Raw genomic sequence first — 22,997 nt, 5'->3', positions numbered from 1 at the left:
AGGGAGCGGGAGATCGACAGGCGGATTGGCGCAGCGTCTGCTGTCAAGCGGGCGCTGTACCGGTCCGTCGTGGTGAAGAGAGAGCTGAGCCAAAAAGCGAAGCTCTCGATTTACCGGTCGATCTACGTTCCCACCCTCATCTATGGTCATGAGCTTTGGGTCATGACCGAAAGAACGAGATCGCGGATACAAGCGGCCGAAATGGGTTTTCTCCGTAGGGTGGCTGGGCTCTCCCTTAGAGATAGGGTGAGAAGCTCAGTCATCCGGGAGGGACTCAGAGTAGAGCCGCTGCTCCTTCACATCGAGAGGAGCCAGTTGAGATGGCTTGGGCATCTGGTCAGGATGCCTCCTGGACGCCTCCCTGGTGAGGTGTTCCGGGCACGTCCCACCGGGAGGAGGCCCCGGGGAAGACCCAGGACACGCTGGAGAGACTATGTCTCTCGGCTGGCCTGGGAACGCCTCAGGATTCCCCCGGAAGAGCTAGAAGAAGTGGCCGGGGAGAGGGAAGTCTGGGCCTCCCTTCTGAAGCTGCTACCCCCGCGACCCGACCTCGGATAAGCGGAAGAAGATGGATGGATGGATGGATGGATGGATGGATTCTATTAACATTTAATTCATCATTTTATTCATTTTTTGATCTGCTTTTCATTACATCAAACTCTATAATCATAAATGAATCAAAATGCAAAATTACTTGCTTTACAATCATCAGTAAATCAAAATACAAGATTATTTATGTCTGTCAGGCTTTCATGATCTGTTTTCTGCATTACCCTGTAGAAATCTCTCCTCTTTATGTCAGTTTTCACAACAGCTGCTACCATTAAATCACTGCAGCATTCATTAACAGCTCTAATGTCACACTTTGGTTCTTAAAGTCCATTGTAATTTCCGACCAGAACCACTGAAGGCCCGACTGAAATATTCTAACACATCATAATAACATGTTCTGGTTCTGCTGGTTTGGACTCTATAAAGTGTATTTTAGTGGATTAAATATTAAACATCAGTTCATCATGTTTCTGGGACTTTTACATTCAGTGAAATTAATTTTCTACATTTTTATTATTAATTTGTTCATGTTTCAGTTTTAACCTGCATCCTGTTGGCTTCAGCTCACATCTTTTATTCTTTATTCAGATTGGAGAACTGCAGTTTATCAGAGATCAGCTGTTCTTCTCTGGTCTCAGCTCTGAAGTCCAACCAACATCTGACTGAACTGGACCTGAGCAACAACAATATGAAAGATTCTGGAGTGAAGAAGCTCTGTGGTTTTCTACAGAATCCTGAATGGAGAATACAACGATTATCGTAAGAAACCATGTTTTAGTCTGGATCTGATGTTTGTGATGTAAAAGTTGGGTTGCCACTAAACTGCAGACAGATGGCTGATATTCTACTGATCCACTCTGAGGATCTTCATGTTTTTTACTTCTATGGTTTGGTCCAGTTAAAGTTTCTATGTTTTATAAAAGCACCAGCAGTTCCTCCTCCCACCATCACATTCAACCAATCACAGCATTCATTTCTGAGACACTAACCACTCCTGCAAAGAGAAGGTCAAAAGTCAAATTGGAGACTAACAGCTGATAACACTCTGATATTAGGATAATTAAATGTCTTAATATCTACAAAACAATCAGATATAAAATCTGTGAAAATGTCAGTATGTCCAAGAATTCAAATAACCTAAGCACTTCAATCAGACACAGAAAAGAAGAGAGGTGAGTGTTTTAGATTTTACACTCAAGAGCGAAGCACGAATAGCAGCTTGCTTCAATTATAATCTATTGCTCTGAAGCAAGCTCTTTCGCATTCTTATTTTTCTTTTCTTTTGGGCGGTCCCTAGTTACAAAGATTTGTTAGCGACTGCTTGAAGGGGGAGGAGCAAAAATCAGCCACTAATACACAGTCATAAATCTTTTCTAACAGAATGAAGTTTCCTGTCTTTTTGCATCCGAGGTCTCAAGCACAGTTCTCGTGTCTGTCATAAACTTTGACGGTTAGCCTTTGGGGGTTTCCTGTCTGGTCAGCTCACAATTTTGGCTCCAGAGTGGCTGGCATCTGCTTCCAATTTGGCACACTTATCACTTTCCTGCATCACCAGTAAAAGGCACACATTCTAGAAACAAAGAGCCTAGCAGTCCTTAAAGATAAGGAGTATTTATATATACTATTATTTAATTCTATCACTATATGACACATCTTTGAGAAAATATAAAAACTTCTAAAGAGTAAAAGAAATCATGGAATGAAATAGCCCAGACCCTTGGAAAGGACGAGGCATTTCGTTGCAGTAAATGGAAGTACCTTAGGGATAGATTTAGAGAAAAATGAGAGGCAAAAGTGGGGATGGAGCAAAGGGAGGTGTGCCACCTATTTTTTATATGTTGTCCTGGCTGGACAACGTTGTAAAATGCCGGGAGACGGAAACTAATGTGCCTGTTGAAGTTAGTATTTGCCAATTTTAAGATGGTTAAGAATTTAAATAACTATCCAAAAGTTGTCATACCTTATAAAGTAAATAAAATAAATTGCTTTTATTAAATCAAAATTAATCATAAAATACATTGATTTGATTTATGGTCTGCCATCAATATGCAATTATTCTACATTGTGTACAAAATTAGGACTTCAGTAGTAGTTCCAATTGGGTGACCTCAAATTCTTGCTCCAGCAAGACCACCACCCAAGGATCCATCTCCAGCAGCCAGTGAGTCCGACACCCAGGAAAAAGCCCTGCCAGGCTGCTCCATGGAGTCTGAGGCCCCAAGAGAACCATCTCTCTGTTCTGCTCTGACCAGAAAAAAAGAATGCAAACAGGATGATGGAGGGAGGATGATTTGACAGAGGCTGGAAGCCATTGACCAGCATAGAGAGGAGAGAGCCCACAAAGAGGAGGCATGGTTTGCCTCTATGGTGACAGATATGCTAAAAATAAATGCCAGATCAATGACTCCAACCTGCATACATGAGCTCCTTTTCAGGATGGAGCAAGAATATTTCCATCAAAAAAACACTTTCATTGGAGCCACTGTAGTTGTGCAGCATAAATACTAAAAAGGTTTTATATCCGATATTACTGGATTCTATATAGTCAAATGTGATTTATTTAGAAATAGTATAATTTTCCTGTTAAATGTGTATTGTTATTTTGCACGTTATGAAAGTAGGCGTAAATGTAAATAAATTAGGCCCCTGTCATGTTGGTGTCTAACTTCTTTACCCACATGCAGAACAACCACAGGACAGAAATCAGTAAAATGATATTTATTGCAAACAAGGAGATCTGGAACGGGCTCACGGCGACGTCTTGTTCACTGCGGAACGATAGAGGAGGTGATGTGTTTGAGGGGAGTCGGAGAGTGGAACTACAAAGTTAATAAGAACAGTCTTACTTGTTGTAGAGGCTTTGTCCGTCCAGGAGGGGTGACTCTGCAGGTTCGGGGCTTAGGTCTCCTAGTGTGGGTCCTTACAGAAATCCAGGTCCTAAAGAGATGGTAGAGGAAAGGTTCGAACCCAGTCGTGGATACTGCGTTGGAGGGCGGACAGGTAAGTTCGAGCGTGGTGGGAAAAACGGAGAAGCGGTCCGACTGCCAGCTGGAGATATCAAGAGTCTGCTTGGGATCAGACGGAGAGGGTGAGGGTGGAGCTCGGACAACCAGTGGGTATTATCCACGAGGTAGGGAAATCCAAGAAACCAGAACGGAGTCTTCTCAGGAAGTCACGAGGGAGCACCTGAAAACAGGAAAAACAGCGAAGGATTACTGCGAGTTTATCTCTCGGAGAAAACACTGAGAAATAGCTCTGGAGGGCTCTGGGTACCATTCCTGGCAAAACACTCAGGCAATGAAGTGCTGGCAGTCTGCTCCTTTTGAATCCTAGAAATGACGATCTGATGCAACACAGGTGCGCTTCAGTGCGGACACGCCTAACCATGGCGATGGTCTCTGGCGCCCTCTGGTGTGTAAACAATAAAGCAGCAGGCCAATAAAACCCACAAAAAGATTTTAAAAAACCAGCACCTAACAGCCCCATGAAAATACATATATTTTTTTGTTTTACAAGACAGACAAATTGTTAGAAATCCAAATGTTTATTATAATAGAAAGATAAAAAAATATATAAATTGAATCTAAATTTATTGAAAGTAAATCACACAAACACCCTCCCTCTTCTTATTGTGGCTGGTTGCCAAGGCACAAGGCCATATGGTAATGAGAAGAAATCCCGCAGGTTGTTCTTCATTGCATAAGTTGTTCTTCCCATATTCTTTGTGGTGCTTGTTCTTCTTAATGAAGATTGTAGATCATTTCCTACAACCCGTCTCCATTCTCCTATAGGAGTGTGAAACAAAAAAAGCAAATGTTATAATGGCTGGGTGTGTTTTAGAGATGTGCTATAAACGCTGTACATTGCATGTGACTCTAATAACCTGCCATGAAGTCGCCTGATGGAGTATAAGCGTGTAAGAGTATAAGTATAGTTTGTGGGGATGTAGGCCAACCAGTTGTGGAGCGCTGCACATGCTTTAACGACATGGACTATCTTTGATGGATTATATTCAATCGGGCGGCTCAAGATCCACCATCTAGATGACAATATGCCAAAGGCCTTCTCAGTTGTTCTCTGAGCCCTGCTGTGATGGTAGATGGTAAAGCTGGAATGTTTGGTGGAAGAAATCTGATGTTTGTTCTGAATTAGTTCTTGCTTCCATGGTAACAACATTGATATCAGGTTGGTTGTGATGCAGCATCCTGTGTAACAATGTAACAGGTAGAATCAGTTCAGTTTCCACTCATGTGTTCATGTGTTTATGAATGAGTGAAGTGTAATTATTGCAGCTGTTGATCCTTCAGATAAATCACTCAGTTCCACTCAATAGAAGGTCAAAGGTCACTGTGGAAATGAGCTGCTTCCATTCAGTCACTGCAGCATTCATTAACAGCTCTAATGTCACACTTTGGTTCTTAAAGTCCATTTTAATTCCCGACCAGAACCACTGAAGGCCTGACTGAAGTATTCTAACAACACGTCATAATAACATGTTCTGGTTCTGCTGGTTTGGACTCTAGAAACCAGTTTTACTGGATCAAATATTAAACATCAGTTCATCATGTTTCTGAGACTTTAACATTCAGTGAAAATAATTTTCTACATTTTTGTTATTAATTTATTTATATTTCAGTTTTAATTTGCATCCTGTTGGATTCAGCTGATATCTTTTGTTCTTTATTCAGATTGAGGTTCTGCACGATGTCAGAGGTCAGCTGTTCTTCTCTGGTCTCAGCTCTGAAGTCCAACCCCTCCCATCTGACTGAACTGGACTTGAGAGGAAACGACCTGAAAGATTCTGGAGTGAAGGAGCTCTGTGGTTTTCTACAGAATCCTGAATGCAGAATACAACGATTAATGTAAGAAACCATGTTTTATTCTGGATCTGATGTTTCTGATGTGAACGTTTTCTTGCCACTAACCTGCAGACAGATGGCTGATATTCTACTGATCCACTCTGAGGATCTTCATGGTAAAGTCTGCTTTCTTCTTCTATGGTTTGGTCCAGTTAAAGTTTCTTTGTTTTATAAAAGCACCAGCAGTTCCTCCTCCCACCATCACATTCAACCAATCACAGCGTTCATTTCACAGACGCCAACCACACCTGCAGAGAGATGGTCAAAGGTCAGATTGGAAACTAAAGGCTGATAAAACTCTGATATTAGGATCATTAAATTTCTTAATATCTACAAACAATCAAATATATAATTTGATGAAATGTCATTATGTCCAAGACAGACTGAGGCTTAATTCACTAAATAATGATGTCCATCCACATGTCTGACCTTCTGATCATAAATAATCAATAGACCATCACTGATAAAACCACAAACTTTATTAATCTTTAAAGTTGAACAGATGTAGAAACATCAGGAATCAGTTTGACATTTTAAATGAATCTGGACTGAAATATTAGAGCTTAGTCCAACAGAAACAGTTTCATTTTAATACAGCAGCATCAGTTTAAGTAAATTATCTGAAAATATTATGGAAATATTTTATAACCTGTCTCAATGAATGTGAGGTAAACAAAGTATTCCCTCCCCTTTCCTTGGTTATTTCTAATTTCCAGTGTCTGAGGTGAAGCAGCAGGAATCCTGTGAGTTTGTGACAGATGAGGCAGTAAGTTGTGATGTTGACAGAAGGAGCTGGATGATGGAGGCACGGTGGGACAGCTGATAGCAGAGCAGCTTTATTTCTAGGCAACTTTAAACAGCCACAGGACCAAAGAAGACATGAAGCAGCAGTCACATGATCCAATAATTAACCAATAAAACCATCAATAGGAGATAAACATCAATACAACTGCCCTGATTAAAATAATTAGATAATCATACAGTCAGTCAGAATGAAGTAAATGGAAATAGAGCAAAATAACAATAAATTGATAGAATTCAAACACAGACAAAAGTCAACATTTGGTTTTAAGCAGGAATTTATAATCAAACTGGGCTATTGATCCTTCAGATAAATCAGTCAGTTCTGTTTTCACTCATGTGTTCATGTGTCTATGAATGAGTGAAGTGTAATTATTGCAGCTGTTGATCCTTCAGATAAATCACTCAGTTCCACTCAATAGAAGGTCGAAGGTCACTGTGGAAATGAGCTGCTTCCATTAAATCACTGCAGCATTCATTAACAGCCCTAATGTCACACTTTGGTTCTTAAAGTCCATTTTGATTCCTGACCAGAACCACTGAAGGCCCGACTGAAATATTCTAACAACACATCATAATAACATGTTCTGGTTCTGCTGGTTTGGACTCTAGAAACCAGTTTTACTGGATCAAATATTAAACATCAGTTCATCGTGTTTCTGGGACTTTTACATTCAGTGAAATTAATTTTCTACATTTTTATTATTAATTTGTTCATATTTCAGTTTTAACCTGCATCCTGTTGGCTTCAGCTCACATCTTTTATTCTTTATTCAGGTTGAGGAGCTGCAGTTTGTCAGAGATCAGCTGTTCTTCTCTGGTCTCAGCTCTGAAGTCCAACCAACATCTGACTGAACTGGACCTGAGAGGAAACAGAGACCTGAAAGATTCAGATGTTCAGCAGCTGAAGCTTTTTGTAAAGGATGTTCAGTAAGTAAATGTTTGCAGTGATTCCAGCTGCTGTCAGCATATTGAACTAAACCAGTTCCCATCAAAGCAAAGATCCAGTGTTCCCAGTAAAGCTGCAGCTTCTCAGTGGGAGGAGAATGGTTCAGGCTTCCTGATTGGACACAGAAACAGCAATCAGCCAATCAGAGGAGCAGCAGCTTGCTGTGTTCCTGTGTTTGTGTTGGTGTGAAGATGAGTGTTGTTGCTGTGTCCATGTCTCCAGGAAGTCCAGCTGGACTCCAGCGTCCAGCCGTCCAACATGTCTAGAGACAGTGGTCCTCATTCATCAAACTGTGGCAGCAGCAGATCTGATCTCAGATCTGCTTGTTCTCTCAGTTCAACAGGAAACAAGTGATCAGGTTGATGTTGGTCACAGCTCTGAGATCAGTCTGACTGCAGCCTGGAAACCACTGGCTCTGATTTCACAAACCATCATTCATTTAGTCAGCAGCTGCTCTTTCTGCTCAAGTCCACTCCTCACATCTGGACATGTGTCCTCCTGTCCTCAGTCTCATCCAGATGTGTTCAGGGACAGCCTCCATGTTGGTCAGTCAGCTGATGTTCCAGCAGCAGATGAGATGTTGATCAGCAGCAGTTTGTGTCTAAATGCAGCAGCAGCAAATCCATCCTCCAGTGTTGCAGCAGCAGTGAAGCCTTCAGGAATCTCAGCAGTTTGTTTCCACTGTGGACTTGAGTGGAACCTGCAGAGGAAGCAGACTGGATGCTGAAAGTGTGTGTAGGTGTGTGAGCTTGGAGCTCAGTGTGTTCACTGCAACACGTTAAGATGAGAGCTGAAAGGAAGCTGCTCTGAACAGGACTGAAGGCCCTGCTGCTCTTTCTCCTGGATGTGCTGCGTCACTGACTGCTGCTGGAGAGAAGCTGGAAACTCACTGATCTGATCTCTGCATCTTTCTTCTCTCTGCAGGTTTTGATGATTAACTTTATAAAGAAGAGAATCGTCTCTGTTTCCTGCTGATCCTCAGAGGTTGAAGCTGCAGCAGTTTGAGTCTAAAGAGACTCTGACTGGATCATGATGACCTTTGACCTGAATGATTTCTTCCTGTTTATTTCCTCCTGTCTGTCATTTTGTATCTGATATTGTTTTTCTCTTTGGATCGATGAAGATGAAATTGTAACTCGGCTCCATTTAGAGGCTTCATGGAGTTTTGATCTGAACTTGATTCAGTTTTTAAAGTTTTTAATTTTTCTCTGATTCATTTTCATCCTGGAAGCAGAAATATGAAACATATTTCAGTTCAGCCGTTTCCAGGCTGCATGTTTGCTTCATTTGAATTCAGTTTGAAAGGCCTTTAATAGACCACTGCAGTTTTTAGGGTATTAAAGAAACTCGGGTATTTTAATCAAGTCGATTAGTTATAACATACTTTACTGATGAATTTTAATATAACTGATAATAACATGTACAATGTGAATTAACTTTAAATACAATATTTAAAAGAAATACTTATTTACATTATTAATATACATTTTGTCTCTTCCCAGGTGGCTGCAAATAAGATACATTTTTAAGCTCCTTTATAATTTATCTTCTGTCTTTTGATTGTCATTAAGCTGCTTTTATGCTGACAGTTAAATGATAAATTGTCCCTTCAAAACAAAAGCATCAGAACTCAAACAGGAAGTTAACTATAATTGAAACTAATTAAGGATCTTCTAAGATATTAGTATAAATAATGTGCATGTTGTTAACATTTTGTCCACATACTTCCCAGACACTACAAATGTTATTATATTAATTCTTGATCTGATGTTCATGTTTGTTATGTTTACATAAAAAGTTGTGGATCAGAAAATAGTAACATGAATTAATCTGCTGTCAGATTCACTAGTATATTAACTTCCACTGTTTATAAGTGTAAAGTTGTTTATTTGAACAAAGGACAATGATAATTATGGGTTTTTTATTATTAATGGTTTAGAAATGTATGTTTGGGTAATTACACATTTAATCGAGCCGCTATCGTTTTATCGTTTTTTTATTGTGTATGATAAAAATTCAAATCCTCATAATCCTCCATCAACAGATGTTTGTTTAGAGTGAAATAAACTCAATTTATCTACAGTAGCATCAGTGAATCTGTGATCGATTTTATTGATCTGCTGAAGAAATCTGTTGATGCACATTCACCTAAATTATGTAAACCTGTATAGACACAGCAGCACTTCCTGGTCTTTGTGAAACGGATAAAGCCAGGATGAACTGATGGAGCTTTTCAAACCTGTTTTTATCAATGATCCTGGGTTTCATAATCCTACTTTGGTGAAACAGAAACCAGGTTAGTTTAAGTTACTAACTAAATGACATGTTACTGTTGTGCTGCAAACGTAGCTTCACTTATAATATAATATTAACACAAAGTTCATGTGATTCAGCTGAGAGAAAAAGAGAAAGAATCAGAACAGAGGAAGAAAACAGGTTGATTTATTATTAAGAGGAAATGTCCCAACAGTTTATGATTGGATCATTTTTTGTTTTTAATTGAGCTGATTACTTACTATAATACCTACCATTAACTAAAAGTCTTTAATTGAAGTCTTGCTTTTTATAAATCCATAACTTGGTCATTAGTAAAACAAAAAGTCTAACTGGGAAAAAACAAGGAAATTGATTAATTGTAAATCAATACCAATATTTTTAGTTGTGGTTTGATACATCATTTGTTTTTACAATAAACATATTAATTCAACTCATTCATTAGTAAATTTGTTTTTTCCTCCTTCCATTTAATGGCTTTAATTCCGCTCTTACTTTGAAAGGTCAGGGCCCGGCTTCCTTCCGTTGTCTCGGTTGTCTCCAGCTTGACTCCTGAGCTCAGCGTGAGCAGCATCCAGCCTCGGAGCTCCGCTCAGAGAAACAGCCACACTTCCTCTCTCTTCTCTCTCAGCGGCTGTTTCTTTAAAAACGCTTCAACTCCAGCTGGAGCCGCTTTTCCTCTTTCCGTCTCTGCGGAACAAACGGACTTTTATCGGCCGGAGAGTCCAGAGAAGGTCCGGAGGATGAACCCGCCGTGCGCCCGCTGCGGGAAGATCGTCTATCCCACGGAGAAAGTCAGCTGCCTGGACAAGGTGGGAGCTGGAGACTCTGGAGGATCACAATGGTTTCATACAACCTGTTAGAAACAGTAAATTAGATTATAAAGCATTAAAAGTTTATTTTACTTCATCATTTTTAACAGACAACTAAATGTGAAGGGAGAATTTCAACCAATAATAAGATAGATTGATACATTTAGATTTAAAAAGAATGTTCGAGTTTGAAAGCAAATTTCTTAAACGAAATTAATAAAATTGAAATTAATGGAAAAAGCAGCAATAAACTGTAAAACTTGGTATTTGTGGATGTAAGATGTGAAAATTTGGCATTTTTGTTTTTCAAATTAAAATATTTCTGTTTATTCCTCTCAGGTTTTTAAAGTATTCCCAAAATAAACATCTATTATTTATCCATTTTGGAAATGTTCACATTTATCACTTTATATTTCATATAAATCATTAAAGTTTTTATATGTGATGAAGAGCAATAATATTAATTTGTAACTAAATCTGTTGATTTATTATTAAATCTGCAGAAACTCTACCAAACATCACAGATTCTGAATGAGTTTTTACAGTGTAACACTTTTCTTCTTGCATAACGATGTTAAATTATTAATTGATCTTCAGCAGCTTCATGTGTTCTCTGTCTGTTCTGAGGCGTCAGATGACACAGCAGCATGTAGGCGCCGCTCCGAACAATTCCTCCCACCAACAAACATCTCATGGTTCCTACTGGGACCAGCACAACAAACCAGTCTGAAGTGGTTCAGCATGGATTCACTGGGCAGAGCGTTTTGGAGCCAGCAGTGTCTGAAATGAGGAGATGAATCTCTAGTTTTCTGAGATGATTGATTGTTAGAGGCAGAGATTTAAAGAGGAGGCAGCAGAGAAACCAGCTGAGGAAGGAATGGAGATCCTTCTGTCAGAAAATCTTCAGGCTTCGTCTCATTTCAAACCCCAACAGAAAACAATTCATCTGTCCGTTTATTAAAATGCTCGGCACTCTGACTGATTTCCAGCTGAAGTGATTTATGTGGGAGGAGAAATGTGTTGGTGCAGCAGCTGCAGTTCCATTAATGTCCACTGGGGGCTGATTTTTATCACTTGTTATTTTGTTTCTTAAAACTCTCCTGAAGCCGACACCAGAAGAAGAAGAGTGGACCACAGAGAAACCAACAAGGTCTCCTGGTATCAGAACCTTCTGGACCTTTTCCTCTGGAGGTTCCACTGACAGACCCAGAACGTTCTGCAGGCCCGTCTGGCTGTAGGACCGGTCCAGGAGAAGCAGAGGAATCCTGTCAGAGTGTCAGACGTCTGGCTGAATCACTGAGAAGTGAGACGACTGATGACTGGAAGAACCAGAGACATGTCCAAGTCCAACCTGGAGAGTTCTGGTGTCGGCTGATGTTTGGAGATTCTGACCCGGTTTGGGAGATTCTTTATGCTTTTGAACATGATTTGATCAGCAGGATGATTAGCAGAGCAGAGCTTGGAGCATGAAACAGGAGCAGTGAGGGTTTAAAGTCAAGCAACCAAGAGAAGAACCTGGAGGAGAACTTCAGGAGTCTGGAGACGTTTGGACCGAGAGACGTTAACAGCTTCCAGAAACTTTGGCTGCTTGGAGAGAAAACATCCAGAAGAGAAACTCAACAAATAATCTGATGAAAGCATTTCTTCACTTTCTCATCACTTTGGGCATTTTTGTTTCTGTCTCTGACTGTCAGCTGAGGATGAATCCACCAGTCAAAGCTCTGTGTTAACATCTCCAACACAGAATTGAGTCACTTTCTAAGGATTTGAATAATCCTGATCCGGAGCAGATGGAGGAAGATCTGAGCTGAAAGCTGACTGAGCAGCCGCTGCTGCTCCAGTCTGAGCAAATCTGTTTTTATCAGGAACTCCTGTTTGCAGAAACTACATTTACACTTTAAAAACACCAGAAATCACAGAAGCTAGCAGCTGTTAGCCTCCTGTAGATGCAGATTAATGACCGGTTGTCATGGAGACGGTTTGGTTGCTGTCTGGCGACTCGGAGCTGCAGCTTCCAGCTGAAGGACGCCAGCGGAGCTCCAGGATGTTGGAATATCGACACTTTGAAACATTTCAGGATCTTGTTTGTTCCAGAAAAGTGGAGAAGAAAACAGCAAAAATCCAGATTTTCCTGTTTCTACTGAGACAAAGTGAAAATGTTACTAAAGATCCAGAGATCCAGTTTTCTGTCACACTGAGATCAATTTGATATTTTTCATCCATTGAACTGAATAAATGTGAACAAATCATGTCTGACCTTCAGAAAACCTGAGAAATGTTGATCAGCAGGACTTTAAGTTATCAGCAGAAAGTCTATGTGACTCAGAAAGACTGGATCTGACCTTTGAACTCGCCTGGTTTTGGTTCAGGAGGATTTTAGATCAGAGCTGATAATAACCAGACATAATGTGACTGTTTGTGTTTTTCCATCAGAACTGGCATAAAGGATGTTTCCACTGTGAAGTCTGCAAGATGACCCTGAACATGAAGAACTACAAAGGCTACGATAAGAAGCCGTACTGCAACGCGTGAGTAGAGCCGCCTTCTCTGATGGATCCATCATGGCTGCTGCTGCTGATGCGTCCTGACTGCTAAGCTCCGCCCACCGCTGGCTGAGCCGCTCTTATGATCTGAGTCCTGTAGGTGTTTCTAGCAGTGCTGGTTTCAGTTTTTCTGCTGCTTATTGGACCATGAAAACCTGGAGAGACGATGAAGCTGAAAGGGGGCGGAGCTTCCAGCGGCGTTTGACGGATGATTGCATGAATTACAGCTGGTGTTTTGGGGGCGGGGCCTGTGGTTCTGACCCGTTAGCTTGTAACGGTGAGCTGGTTGTCATGGTGATCTGGTATCTGTGTTGGTTGTAGAAAGTGGCTCTGCTGGAGTTTTTTAAGTTTCCAGGTTTTTCCAGGTTTTTCTGGTTCCTGAACATCAGAAGGTCATGAAGCGGTTTTATTCTTCTGCTCTAATCTGGAAACATCATTTCAGTCCAAACATGGAAACAAGAGCCGACTTTGTTCAAGGCTGACATCACATCTCAAACAGTGGTTTTAATGGCTGAGAGGAACCATGACCTCTGACCCCTCTGGGTTAAAAAGCTGGTTGAACACAGAATCTTTGTTTCACGTTTTCCTTCAGTAAATGAACTAAAACAGTTTTTAGTTCAGATAACTGTTGTCCAAACTTATCATTTGATAATGATTTATTTGCTTTTTACAAACTCAGCTTTAAACTAAACATTGTTTTAAGAAACCAGCTGAAATTAAAGAAACATTTTAAGGATTTTGGATGTTTACCTAAAAAATATTAAGTTGTACAGTTTCATAATTTTTTGGGTCTGGAGTTTTTATTTGTATTTTTCCAGCAACAAAGAAAAGAATCCTGTTTTAAATTCTTTGCTGTTTTAAGTTCAGTGAGTTTTTTTTTTTACCAAAGTGTTTGAGTTACAAGGTAATCGATGTTCTCGATTTTACTAAATATGATATTAAAATCCAAGGAAAATATTTTGTGTTTTTCTAAACATTTCTGTTTAAGTCTAAAAAAATCTCATCTTAATCAAAAACATAAAAAATGTTCATCTGTATTTATTCTATCTGCTGGAAGTTTTACTGTTATTGATCTAAAGTCTGAGGGCCACATAAAGTTATTGTAAGGGCCGTAAACGGCCCTCAGGCCACATTTTTACCCCCCAGTTTACTGAAAACTCAGTTCTGACTTTTCTTCTGGTTGGACACAAACAAACAGTCATAATGAAACATTTACGGTTCAACCTGAGCTGAAAAGTTTAAAACTTATTTAAACTACAGATCTGATAACAGATCATGAGATGAAATATTGATTTCATACTCGGATCTCACTGCAGATTTCTACGTTTTATTAAACCAGGATTTAAAACTTTTTCTTTTTGAGCCGTTTCAAAATCATGAATGACCTCAACGAGCAGAATGCATTAATAAACTGTTAAAATATTAAGTGTCTCTATAATAAAATATGAATAAACATCTGTCTCTGCGTTCGATTAATATTTTGTTAAATTAAATATTGAACATTTTTTCACATTGATGAAATTTGGCAGCATAGAAATAAAAGCTGCTTTGATTTGACTCAGATTATATTTAGACACAGCTGTCCATATAAACCGTCACGGCGTACCGGATCTGGCCTGCAGGCCTTCAGTTTGACAAACCGCTGCTCCTGTCTGACAGCATTAGCTAAAATAAAAACTGAATCCATTTCAGCTGCATTAAACTCCCTCCTGTCAGACAATGTAACAAATATCTTGAGCTGAAATTAAATTAATTTCTATAAAGTTTAACATTAAATGTTCATGATGTCAACATGAACTGATCCTGTGAAATGATTTCATGTTTTTAAAATCATTGTAACATGTAAAAAATCCCTCAGCAGAACATGGTTTATGGGGAAAAAGGTAAATATTTTCCCACATCTGTGTGTAAACAGACTTCAACCCTTCAAAATAAGAGCATGAATATGAACATCTAACTACTTCAGGAATATTTAACAGTCACTAATCAAAACTTCCACCCAAATGTCAAATTTTATCCAACTAAAAGTTTATTAAACAGCTTAAATTCAGAATAAATTCAGAATTTATCTGGAGTAATGAATTTCGGGGAAACTAATTCTGTTTCATAGTTAAAGAAAATGCTAAATTTCTTAAAGAAATTAGCTCAGCTATGAACGCATTAGCCAGTTAGCTCACACTAAAATCTGATGCTGAGTTTAATGTTTTCTTTGAGTTTTGTTTTGTTAATGAAAACATATCAACAGATAATAACCAATTAAAAATGATTTATAATGAATCCAGATTCCACCAAGTCCTGATTGAAACTGTTGAAATGTTTCTGACCAGGCAGCTGGGTCAGTTAGCAGCCTGTAACTTCCTGCTGCAGCAGTTAGCTGGTTGCTAGTTTGTTGTGTTGGATTGTTTTCCCAGCATTCCTGCAGCGGTTTCCCGCCCCTCTGCTGGTTTTGTTTTTGCAGCTCGGTGCTGAAGGAGACACGGCGTCCTGTAATTAAAGTGTGTGGAGCCGCGGCGCTGCCTGATTTTAGAGCTGGAGGACGGATTGGGCTCAGCTTTTCTTGGCTCTTTGTTGATCTGTGGCTGCAGCAGCAACAGTTTGGTAAAAGCTGCTGAAACGGGTCAGAACACACAAACAGAACTAAGTGTTGTTTGGTCTCACTTTAATTGGCAAGTTTGGGGAAAAATCTGCTTTAATTTATTATGAGGGCAGAAAAAAAATCCATTTTAAATCTAAAACATTTTAATATTTAACCTTTTTTTCTCTTAATATTAAATATAAAACCTGTAATGTTTCAGTTTAATCAATAATTAATAAAGTGATGAACTTCACAAACATGTTGAGAAAAAAAAGATTTCCTTGAACAAACCCGTTTAGTTTCCCCACCAGAATCAACCACAGCATCACAGATCCTCCTCTGTGCCTCCCAGTGGTTCTGACTGGTCAGGTTCTGGTTGCTGCTCTGGGAGCTCTTTCTTCTTCGTTGGTACTTTTATTATGTTGTCTAGTGATTCTGCCTCTGAGGATCCATCACTGAGGCTCTAGTTAGTAGTTTAATTAGCCCATTTCATCACTTCCTGTGAAATAACTCCTCTCTCTTGTTGCCATGGGAACATTACTCCAGGAAGTTTTCCCCTTTGCGGTTGTTGCACAATGAAGGTAAAAACTTTAATATTTCCAAACTAACTATTTAAAAATTGTGCTGAAAGTTTCTTAAGTGAATCTAAAGAGCAGAACAGAAACTCCTGATGGACAAAATATGACTTTTATTCCATGTTTTTAAAATATTATGATAAGATTCTTCTCTTAATAAGTACCAGTGCTTGTACTGTAGGTTTCAGCAGCACACCGCCCCCTGCAGGCCGAACGTCTAGCAGCAGCATCCTGTTATCCATTTCTTCTGACCCAGAGCCTCGCTGTGTTTGGTTAAATTTGGGTAAATTTTACTGATAGAGATAAATAATTCTTTAAAAGATTATATTCTTTGGCAGCAAGACTCGGGTTCTGGAAGGTTTTGGATCTCATTGTTAGCCAATCAGAGGAGAGTGAGACTGTGGGAGGTTTGATGCTGGTGGTCTCGTGCTCCTTAAAGCCCGTCTGTCTGGGGGGGGGGGGATAATGTGAGGGATTAAAAAGCACATGAGAGCTTTAGACACTTTAACACACGACTTCACCAGTTTAACAGTAAAACGATCCAACCAGGAAAAGCTCAGGGACGTCCTGGGCTGAAGTTTAATCTGCTGGGAACGGCGCCCCCTGTGGCCCTGGAGGAGCTCTGCAGGACCAGACGTCTGTCCACACAGAAACAGTTTAGCTCTTAATGATGCAAACCTCCAGCCCCTCCAGGCTCAATGTGAGTCTCTGTAAGAGCGAAAGGTTCAGGACTCAAACACTTTAACTTTATTCATTCATTGCACAGATTCAAAACATTTTTGCGCAGTTAATCAACTTTATTTTTATTTTTTTTGCATACAGAAGGCCAGTTAGACTGTGTCTTCTATTGTTGCTCAGTGTTAGTAACGCCCTGTCTTGTATCACTGTGGGATAGTGAGAAACGTCATTTCGATTCCCTTGTATGTCTGGACATGTAAGAGGAATTGACAATAAAGCTGATTGATTGATTGATTGATTGAGGAGCGGAACCGTTGTATTTGCATGTTTCTGGTACTCTGATAAATCCGATGCACAAGCGACATGAGCTAACAGCAGCGACGGAAGATGAAGCCTCTGGTTTCGGTTTTAATTTCTAAAGATGCTGGAAAACACGACTATTGTGCTAAAAGGAGTCAGTCGGTCAATGAATAGCATCTCAGTGCTAAACATGTAGCAGCTAATGCTAATGCTAATGTTAGCGTCTAGAGTCACATTTCTAAAGAAGCTCATGAACGATCAGGACGTATGAATATAATAACCTTTTAATCTGAAGGCTGAAGAACCTGAAGATCAGATTAAAAACTATAATTATGTCTTTTGTTGAGCTCATATGGCTAATTATTCAGTTACTTATTTATCTATTTATTCATCTAATTATTCAGTTACTTATTTATCTATTTATTCATCTAATTATTCAGTTACTTATTTATCTATTTATTCATCTAATTATTCAGTTACTTATTTATCTATTTATTCATCTAATTATTCAGTTACTTATTTATCTATTTATTCATCTAATTATTCAGTTACTCAGCAACAAAAAGGGTTTTTGATTTCTTCACGTTGCTTAGCGATTAAAATGTGATTATTTAGTTACAGACTGAAATGAACTCTAATTCACTCTACTGGTGATGTTTTTATATTTCATAAACTGTTTTGCAGCAGCAGATAGTTTCCCTCAAACTTTTTGTCACGTCATCATAGATATTTATATGATTTATATGATTTATAGATATTTATAGAAGCAACAGGAGTAAAAAGTCCAGATATTTGTTTTCAAATGTAGCCAGTAAAAGTAAAAATATACTCAAAATAAGTCCTAAAGTGAAATACAGATACTTGGAAAAGTACTTAAGTATTGAAGTATTTGTACTTTCTTACCTCCCAGGTTCTGAAAGCCCACAGCATCACAGAACCTCTACTGTACTTAACAGGAGACGAATGTTTGTTGCTTAAAGAGAAAAAATGTTTAATTTATTTGATCTAAATAATGAAGAAACCAAATAAAATTATTCAAATTAAAATCAAATGTTTTTTGACACTGAGATAATTTTACTGAAATAAGAATAGAGTTTCTGATCAATGGCTTGAACTGCATATTAATAATAGACTAAACTAACTATGTGTTCATTTGTTTAATATGTGAAAATCAAACATAAAAATCAAAAGTAAAAAAGCTTTGAATTAATTATTGAATTATTATCCCAGATAATTGTCACCATGAACCAGACGGTCAGTCAGCTGTTTTCCCCTCATCATGTTAATAATCAGATTTTATCCTCTAAATCTGTCAGGTTGGTCAGGAAGCAGCAGATTGTTTGGTTCTGATCAGAAACATGAAGCTGACTGAGGTTCTGTTGTACTGAATTACTTCTTTATGCAAATGAGCTCCAATAAAAGCTGATTATGTAACTGAAGAGCTGCTGTTCGCTGGAACATGAAGGTAAATAAAGTTTCAGCTTTTACACATCCAGCCTGAAGAGAGCCGATGGTTATGTAACGGATCGGCCCACATGACCCAGTTCTGCTGCTGGTGGGAGCAGAACGTCAGAGGAACCTCAGCTGCTTCTCTGAGGAACAGAGAGACGAACAAGATCAGCTTCAGGTCCGACCAGCTTCAGGTCCGACCAGCTTCAGGTCCGATCAGCTTCAGCTCAGAGTGCCATGAAGCTCCACCTGTTCCAGGTTCTGATGTCTAAATGATTAAAATAAGGAGCTAAACTGCTTGTGCAAAAGAAATCCAGCTGCAATTACTGGCTGTGCTGCAGGAAATCTCTAAAGATTGCACGTGCAATTTATTACATCAGTTTTATTTGTGCAACATATTAATGCGGCAATTTAAAGTGTTTTATGCCATAAAAACAAAAAATAACACATAATAGAATCAACAAGCAGAACAGATATTACATTTTGCCAGTCAAATCATTAATACATCAGAGATGTTGAACCATTTATTCTGGTTCATAAATTATTCTGGATTTAAAGGAACTCAGTGAATTTGTTCCAGATGGTTCTGGATGTGGAACAGAACCAGAACCAGAACCAGGTGACCTGAGAGGTCCAACCGACCGCTCCGGGTCAGAGAGCAGAGCGGCCATGACAGACAGAAGAAGTCAGATAATAACAACATTATGAATGAAACTACATTTCATTAAGTATTATATATTTAAGCATGTTAAAGAGTTATAACAGTAAAAATGTTTAAAAATCAAATAAATCATCAGATTTTCTATAAATTTATTGATCCTGATCCAGTACCAGAAATCTGAATGTTTCTGTTTGTGATGGAGGGGAAACAGTTTGGCTGCAGGAAGATAACAGAAATATACAGAAGATTTACTAAAAATTAAAATAATAACTGTTAGAGCTTCAGTCCTAAAATATTTATGGTTTAAAACAGTTTCAGTTCTTATTAACTACAATCAGAGTTTAGAGAAACTGAACTTCTTTTCTAACATAAAGTTATGAAGTGAAAACTTTGATTTAAAAAAAACAAATCAAAGTTATAATGTTCCTCTAATTTAATTTGCACATTTTCACTTTGTTAAAGTGTCTTTTTCTGGTCAGATCCCTTTAAGGTTGTTTAACGTGAAGCATCTTGTGAACAGCAGAGAGCTGCAGCAGCTGCAGCAGGTGAAGCAGCTGCAGCAGCTGCAGCAGCTGCTTATCAGGCTGAATCCCAGACAGAGAAAATGTGGAAGCAGATGATCAAAGAGGAATAAATCAGCCTGAGAGAAACTGGAACCATGTGAAGGACCAAGAGTTATGTAATCCTCTCTACACTGACTCAGATGGGGTGTGAGGGTGCATGTAGGGGTGTGGGCGTGTGTGCAGGGGTGTGTGTGCGTGTAGGTGTGTGTGTGTGTGTGTGTAGGGGTGTGTGTGTGCCGCGGCGGGTCGAGCAGCAGAGAGATGAGCTGCTTTTGGAGGCAGCTGAGATTTTTCTGCATGAATGAGTGAAGACAGAGAGGAGCAATCTGATTGGCTGTGACTGGCTGTGAACCGTCCTGATTGGTCGGATTTTGGTTGATTTAAAACTGATAGTTTCTCTTTACAGTTTGAAAGTTTGATTTTTCTTTATTTTTAAGGATTTTTTTGTGTTTATCTTACAGTAGATTGTCAGGAAATGATAGAGAGGAGAAAACATGAGACAAAGGTCATCAGGTCGGGATTGAACCTGTGACGGCTGTCTGGGTCTCGCTCTCTGCCCGCCGTGCCACTGCGCCCCTGCTTCAGTTTTCTCTGATCTATTTTCTTTATTTGAGTCACATTCAGACTTTTCTTTGTCTCTTCCCTTTTTTCTAACATCTAAAAATAAAATCTGTTTCCTCTTTTTTATTGTGAAGTTTTTCATCTTTTATCTTTGATTCTCTGCTGTTTTTCTTCTGTCTGGTTTTTAATTCTCTCCATCTGGATTCGGCACCATCAGAAGAGGTTTAGATCTGTGTTATCTAGATCTGTGTTATCTAAATCTGGATAATCTACATCTGTGTTATCTAGATCTGTGTTATCTAGATCTGGGTAATCTAGATCTGTGTTATCTAGATCTGGATTATCTACATCTGTGTTATCTAGATCTGGATTATCTACATCTGTGTTATCTAGATCTGTGTTATCTAGATCTGGATTATCTAGATCTGGATAATCTAGATCTGGATAATCTAGATCTGTGTTATCTACATCTGGATAATCTAGGTCTGGATAATCTAGATCTGGATGTTCTAGGTCTGGATAATCTAGATCTGTGTTATCTAGATCTGGATAATCTAGGTCTGCATAATCTAGATCTGTGTTATCTACATCTGGATAATCTAGGTCTGGATAATCTAGATCTGTGTTATCTAGATCTGGATATTCTAGATCTCTGTTATCTAGATCTGGGTAATCTTGATCTGTGGTATCTAGATCTGGGTAATCTAGATCTGGGTAATCTTGATCTGTGTTATCCAGATCTGGATAATCTTGATCTGTGTTATCTAGATCTGGATTATCTAGATCTGTGTTATCTAGATCTGGGTAATCTTGATCTGTGTTATCTAGATCTGGGTAATCTTGATCTGTGTTATCTAGATCTGGATAATCTTGATCTGTGTTATCTAGATCTGGATAATCTAGATCTGTGTTATCTAGATCTAGATAATCTAGATCTGTGTTATCTAGATCTGGGTAATCTTGATCTGTGTTATCTAGATCTGGATAATCTAGATCTGTGTTATCTAGATCTGGGTAATCTTGATCTGTGTTATCTAGATCTGGGTAATCTTGATCTGTGTTATCTAGATCTGGATAATCTAGATCTGTGTTATCTAGATCTGGGTAATCTTGATCTGTGTTATCTAGATCTGGGTAATCTTGATCTGTGTTATCTAGATCTGGATAATCTAGATCTGTGTTATCTAGATCTGGGTAATCTTGATCTGTGTTATCTAGATCTGGGTAATCTTGATCTGTGTTATCTAGATCTGGATAATCTTGATCTGTGTTATCTAGATCTGGATAATCTAGATCTGTGTTATCTAGATCTGGGTAATCTTGACCTGTGGTATCTAGAACCTGATGTCTCTCATCAGTTTGGGGTTAAAAATGAAATCTGATTCCTGCTGAACTGGAAACAAACGTGGTTCTAATTTTGTGTTGATGTTTTTTATTGAACCTTCATATTTTAATCTTGTTTTCTCTTGTTGAGCTGCAGAAGTTTAAACTTTAAAAACAGGAACAATCAGATGCTTCATCTGTGATCGGCTATTTTTAAACAATAAATGAATCTTTTCCACCTGAACTGTAACTTTGATGCTTATTAAATCATAAACTCCTCCTTATGATGTCATTAAATCAGTAGATGGAGCAGAAAAAGGTTGTTTTCATTGTTTGGGTCAAGCTGCTGCGTTTGGACCTCTGACTGCGTCAGTCTGGAAGCTGCAGCAGTTTGGAAAATGTCACCAACATCAGAGACAAAAAGGATCTAAATATGAATCCATGACAAACCGACTGAAAGGCAGGAAGTGTCTGAGGGAAACCAGCTAAAGGACAGCGTGTGTGTGTGTGTGTGTGTGTGTGTTTGTGTGTGTGTGTGTGTGTGTGTGTGTGTGTGTGTGTGTGTGTTTGTGTGTGTGTGTGTGTGTTTGTGTGTGTGTGTGTGTGTGTGTGTGTGTGTGTGTGTGTGTGTTTGTGTGTGTGTGTGTGTGTGTGTGTGTGTGTGTGTGTGTGTGTGTGTGTTTGTGTGTGTGTGTGTGTGTGTGTGTGTGTGTGTGTGTGTGTGTGTGTGTGTGTGTGTGTGTGTGTGTGTGTGTGTGTGTGTTTGTGTGTGTGTGTGTGTGTGTGTGTGTGTGTGTGTGTGTGTGTGTTGGTATAATTAGCTCGTTTTGTAGATGAAGGAGCCGTAAAGGAAACTGTTTCCTCTGGTTTCAGTTTTTCTGAAACTTTATCTCTGCTCTGCAGGACAAACTTCCTTCCTGTAATCACCTTCACTTCGCCGCCTGCCGGCATCATGAGGGCCGCGGCCTAATTAAAGTTTCTCTTTTCTCTTGACCCACAGCAGGCGCTCGTCCACAGGAGCTGAGATTGAAAGCTTTGCAGCAAAGGATTATTCTGCAGATTAATAAATGAATTAAGACATTAAAGACGCTGACAGCTCAGCTGGTTAAGAAACGCTGCTGGTGTTTCAGAAATAGAAATAAATCTGCTTCCTGACGCCGTTTGAAATTAATCAGAGCAACAAAAAATAATCCCTCCAGTTTGTTTGACTCGCAGAAGGAAAATCAAGAGTTATTGTTTGGTTCAGTGATTTATTAGGAACCAGGGGTTCACAACCTGCGGCTCGGGGCCAGAAAGTGGCGTTTCAGTAACTTTGTCTGTTCTTTCTAAATGAAGATCCAATAACAAATTCAGATTTTCAACAGTTTTTAGTTTATTGCCACAATATTAGCATTGAATTCCCACAAATATTTACTCTAAACGTACCAAGAATGTTAAATCTGTTTTCTTGTCATCAAATTTAAATCTATGAGCTTTTTTATTTTTACACCATTTTTTTTCTCACAGAATAAAAACATCTGCC

At 39.0% G+C, this 22,997-nt stretch overlaps 3 protein-coding genes and 1 long non-coding RNA gene across 50 annotated transcripts in view; 2 read left to right on the top strand and 2 right to left on the bottom strand.

Moving 5' to 3' along the window:
• The window catches only part of LOC114136418 (NACHT, LRR and PYD domains-containing protein 3-like), a 476,176-nt gene extending 457,529 nt beyond the window's left edge, over nucleotides 1-18,647 (top strand). For 24 of the 45 annotated variants that reach the window (XM_028004358.1, XM_028004353.1, XM_028004379.1 and 21 more), the window contains 4 exons: nucleotides 1,141-1,311; nucleotides 5,241-5,414; nucleotides 6,990-7,142; nucleotides 8,086-9,872. In XM_028004358.1, coding sequence (XP_027860159.1) covers nucleotides 1,141-1,311; nucleotides 5,241-5,414; nucleotides 6,990-7,142; nucleotides 8,086-8,092 — 505 coding nt within the window. In that variant the 3' untranslated portion in view covers nucleotides 8,093-9,872. Of the gene's footprint in view, nucleotides 1-1,140; nucleotides 1,312-5,240; nucleotides 5,415-6,127; nucleotides 6,169-6,989; nucleotides 7,237-7,965; nucleotides 9,873-18,625 lie in introns of those variants that run through there. The other 21 variants (XM_028004381.1, XM_028004374.1, XM_028004372.1 and 18 more) reach the window with 13 other exon arrangements.
• LOC114136412 (NACHT, LRR and PYD domains-containing protein 14-like) overlaps nucleotides 1-22,997 on the bottom strand; it is a 337,230-nt gene that overhangs the window by 147,512 nt on the left and 166,721 nt on the right. The window lies entirely within an intron of this gene.
• LOC114136482 (uncharacterized) lies at nucleotides 1,398-3,963 on the bottom strand. 2 transcript variants are annotated; one of them, XR_003593809.1, is made up of 3 exons: nucleotides 3,826-3,963; nucleotides 3,399-3,738; nucleotides 1,398-3,320 (listed from the first exon to the last, which is right to left on the bottom strand). It is a non-coding gene; the product is annotated as an uncharacterized LOC114136482 (long non-coding RNA). The 2 variants fall into 2 exon arrangements; XR_003593808.1 differs by having other exon boundaries at nucleotides 1,398-3,738.
• The window catches only part of LOC114136409 (LIM zinc-binding domain-containing Nebulette), a 59,137-nt gene continuing 46,145 nt past the window's right edge, over nucleotides 10,006-22,997 (top strand). The window contains exons 1-2 of one of the 2 annotated variants that reach the window (XM_028004290.1): nucleotides 10,006-10,247; nucleotides 12,681-12,775. In XM_028004290.1, the coding sequence (XP_027860091.1) occupies nucleotides 10,179-10,247; nucleotides 12,681-12,775 (164 nt within the window). In that variant the 5' untranslated portion in view covers nucleotides 10,006-10,178. The remainder of the gene's footprint in view (nucleotides 10,248-12,680; nucleotides 12,776-22,997) is intronic. The other variant, XM_028004292.1, reaches the window with a different exon arrangement.

Source organism: Xiphophorus couchianus, chromosome 21, assembly GCF_001444195.1.
Source record: "Xiphophorus couchianus chromosome 21, X_couchianus-1.0, whole genome shotgun sequence".
NCBI lineage: Eukaryota > Metazoa > Chordata > Actinopteri > Cyprinodontiformes > Poeciliidae > Xiphophorus > Xiphophorus couchianus.
The sequence above is the reverse complement of the archived record's forward strand: the minus strand, read 5'-3'. Positions and strand labels throughout refer to the sequence as shown.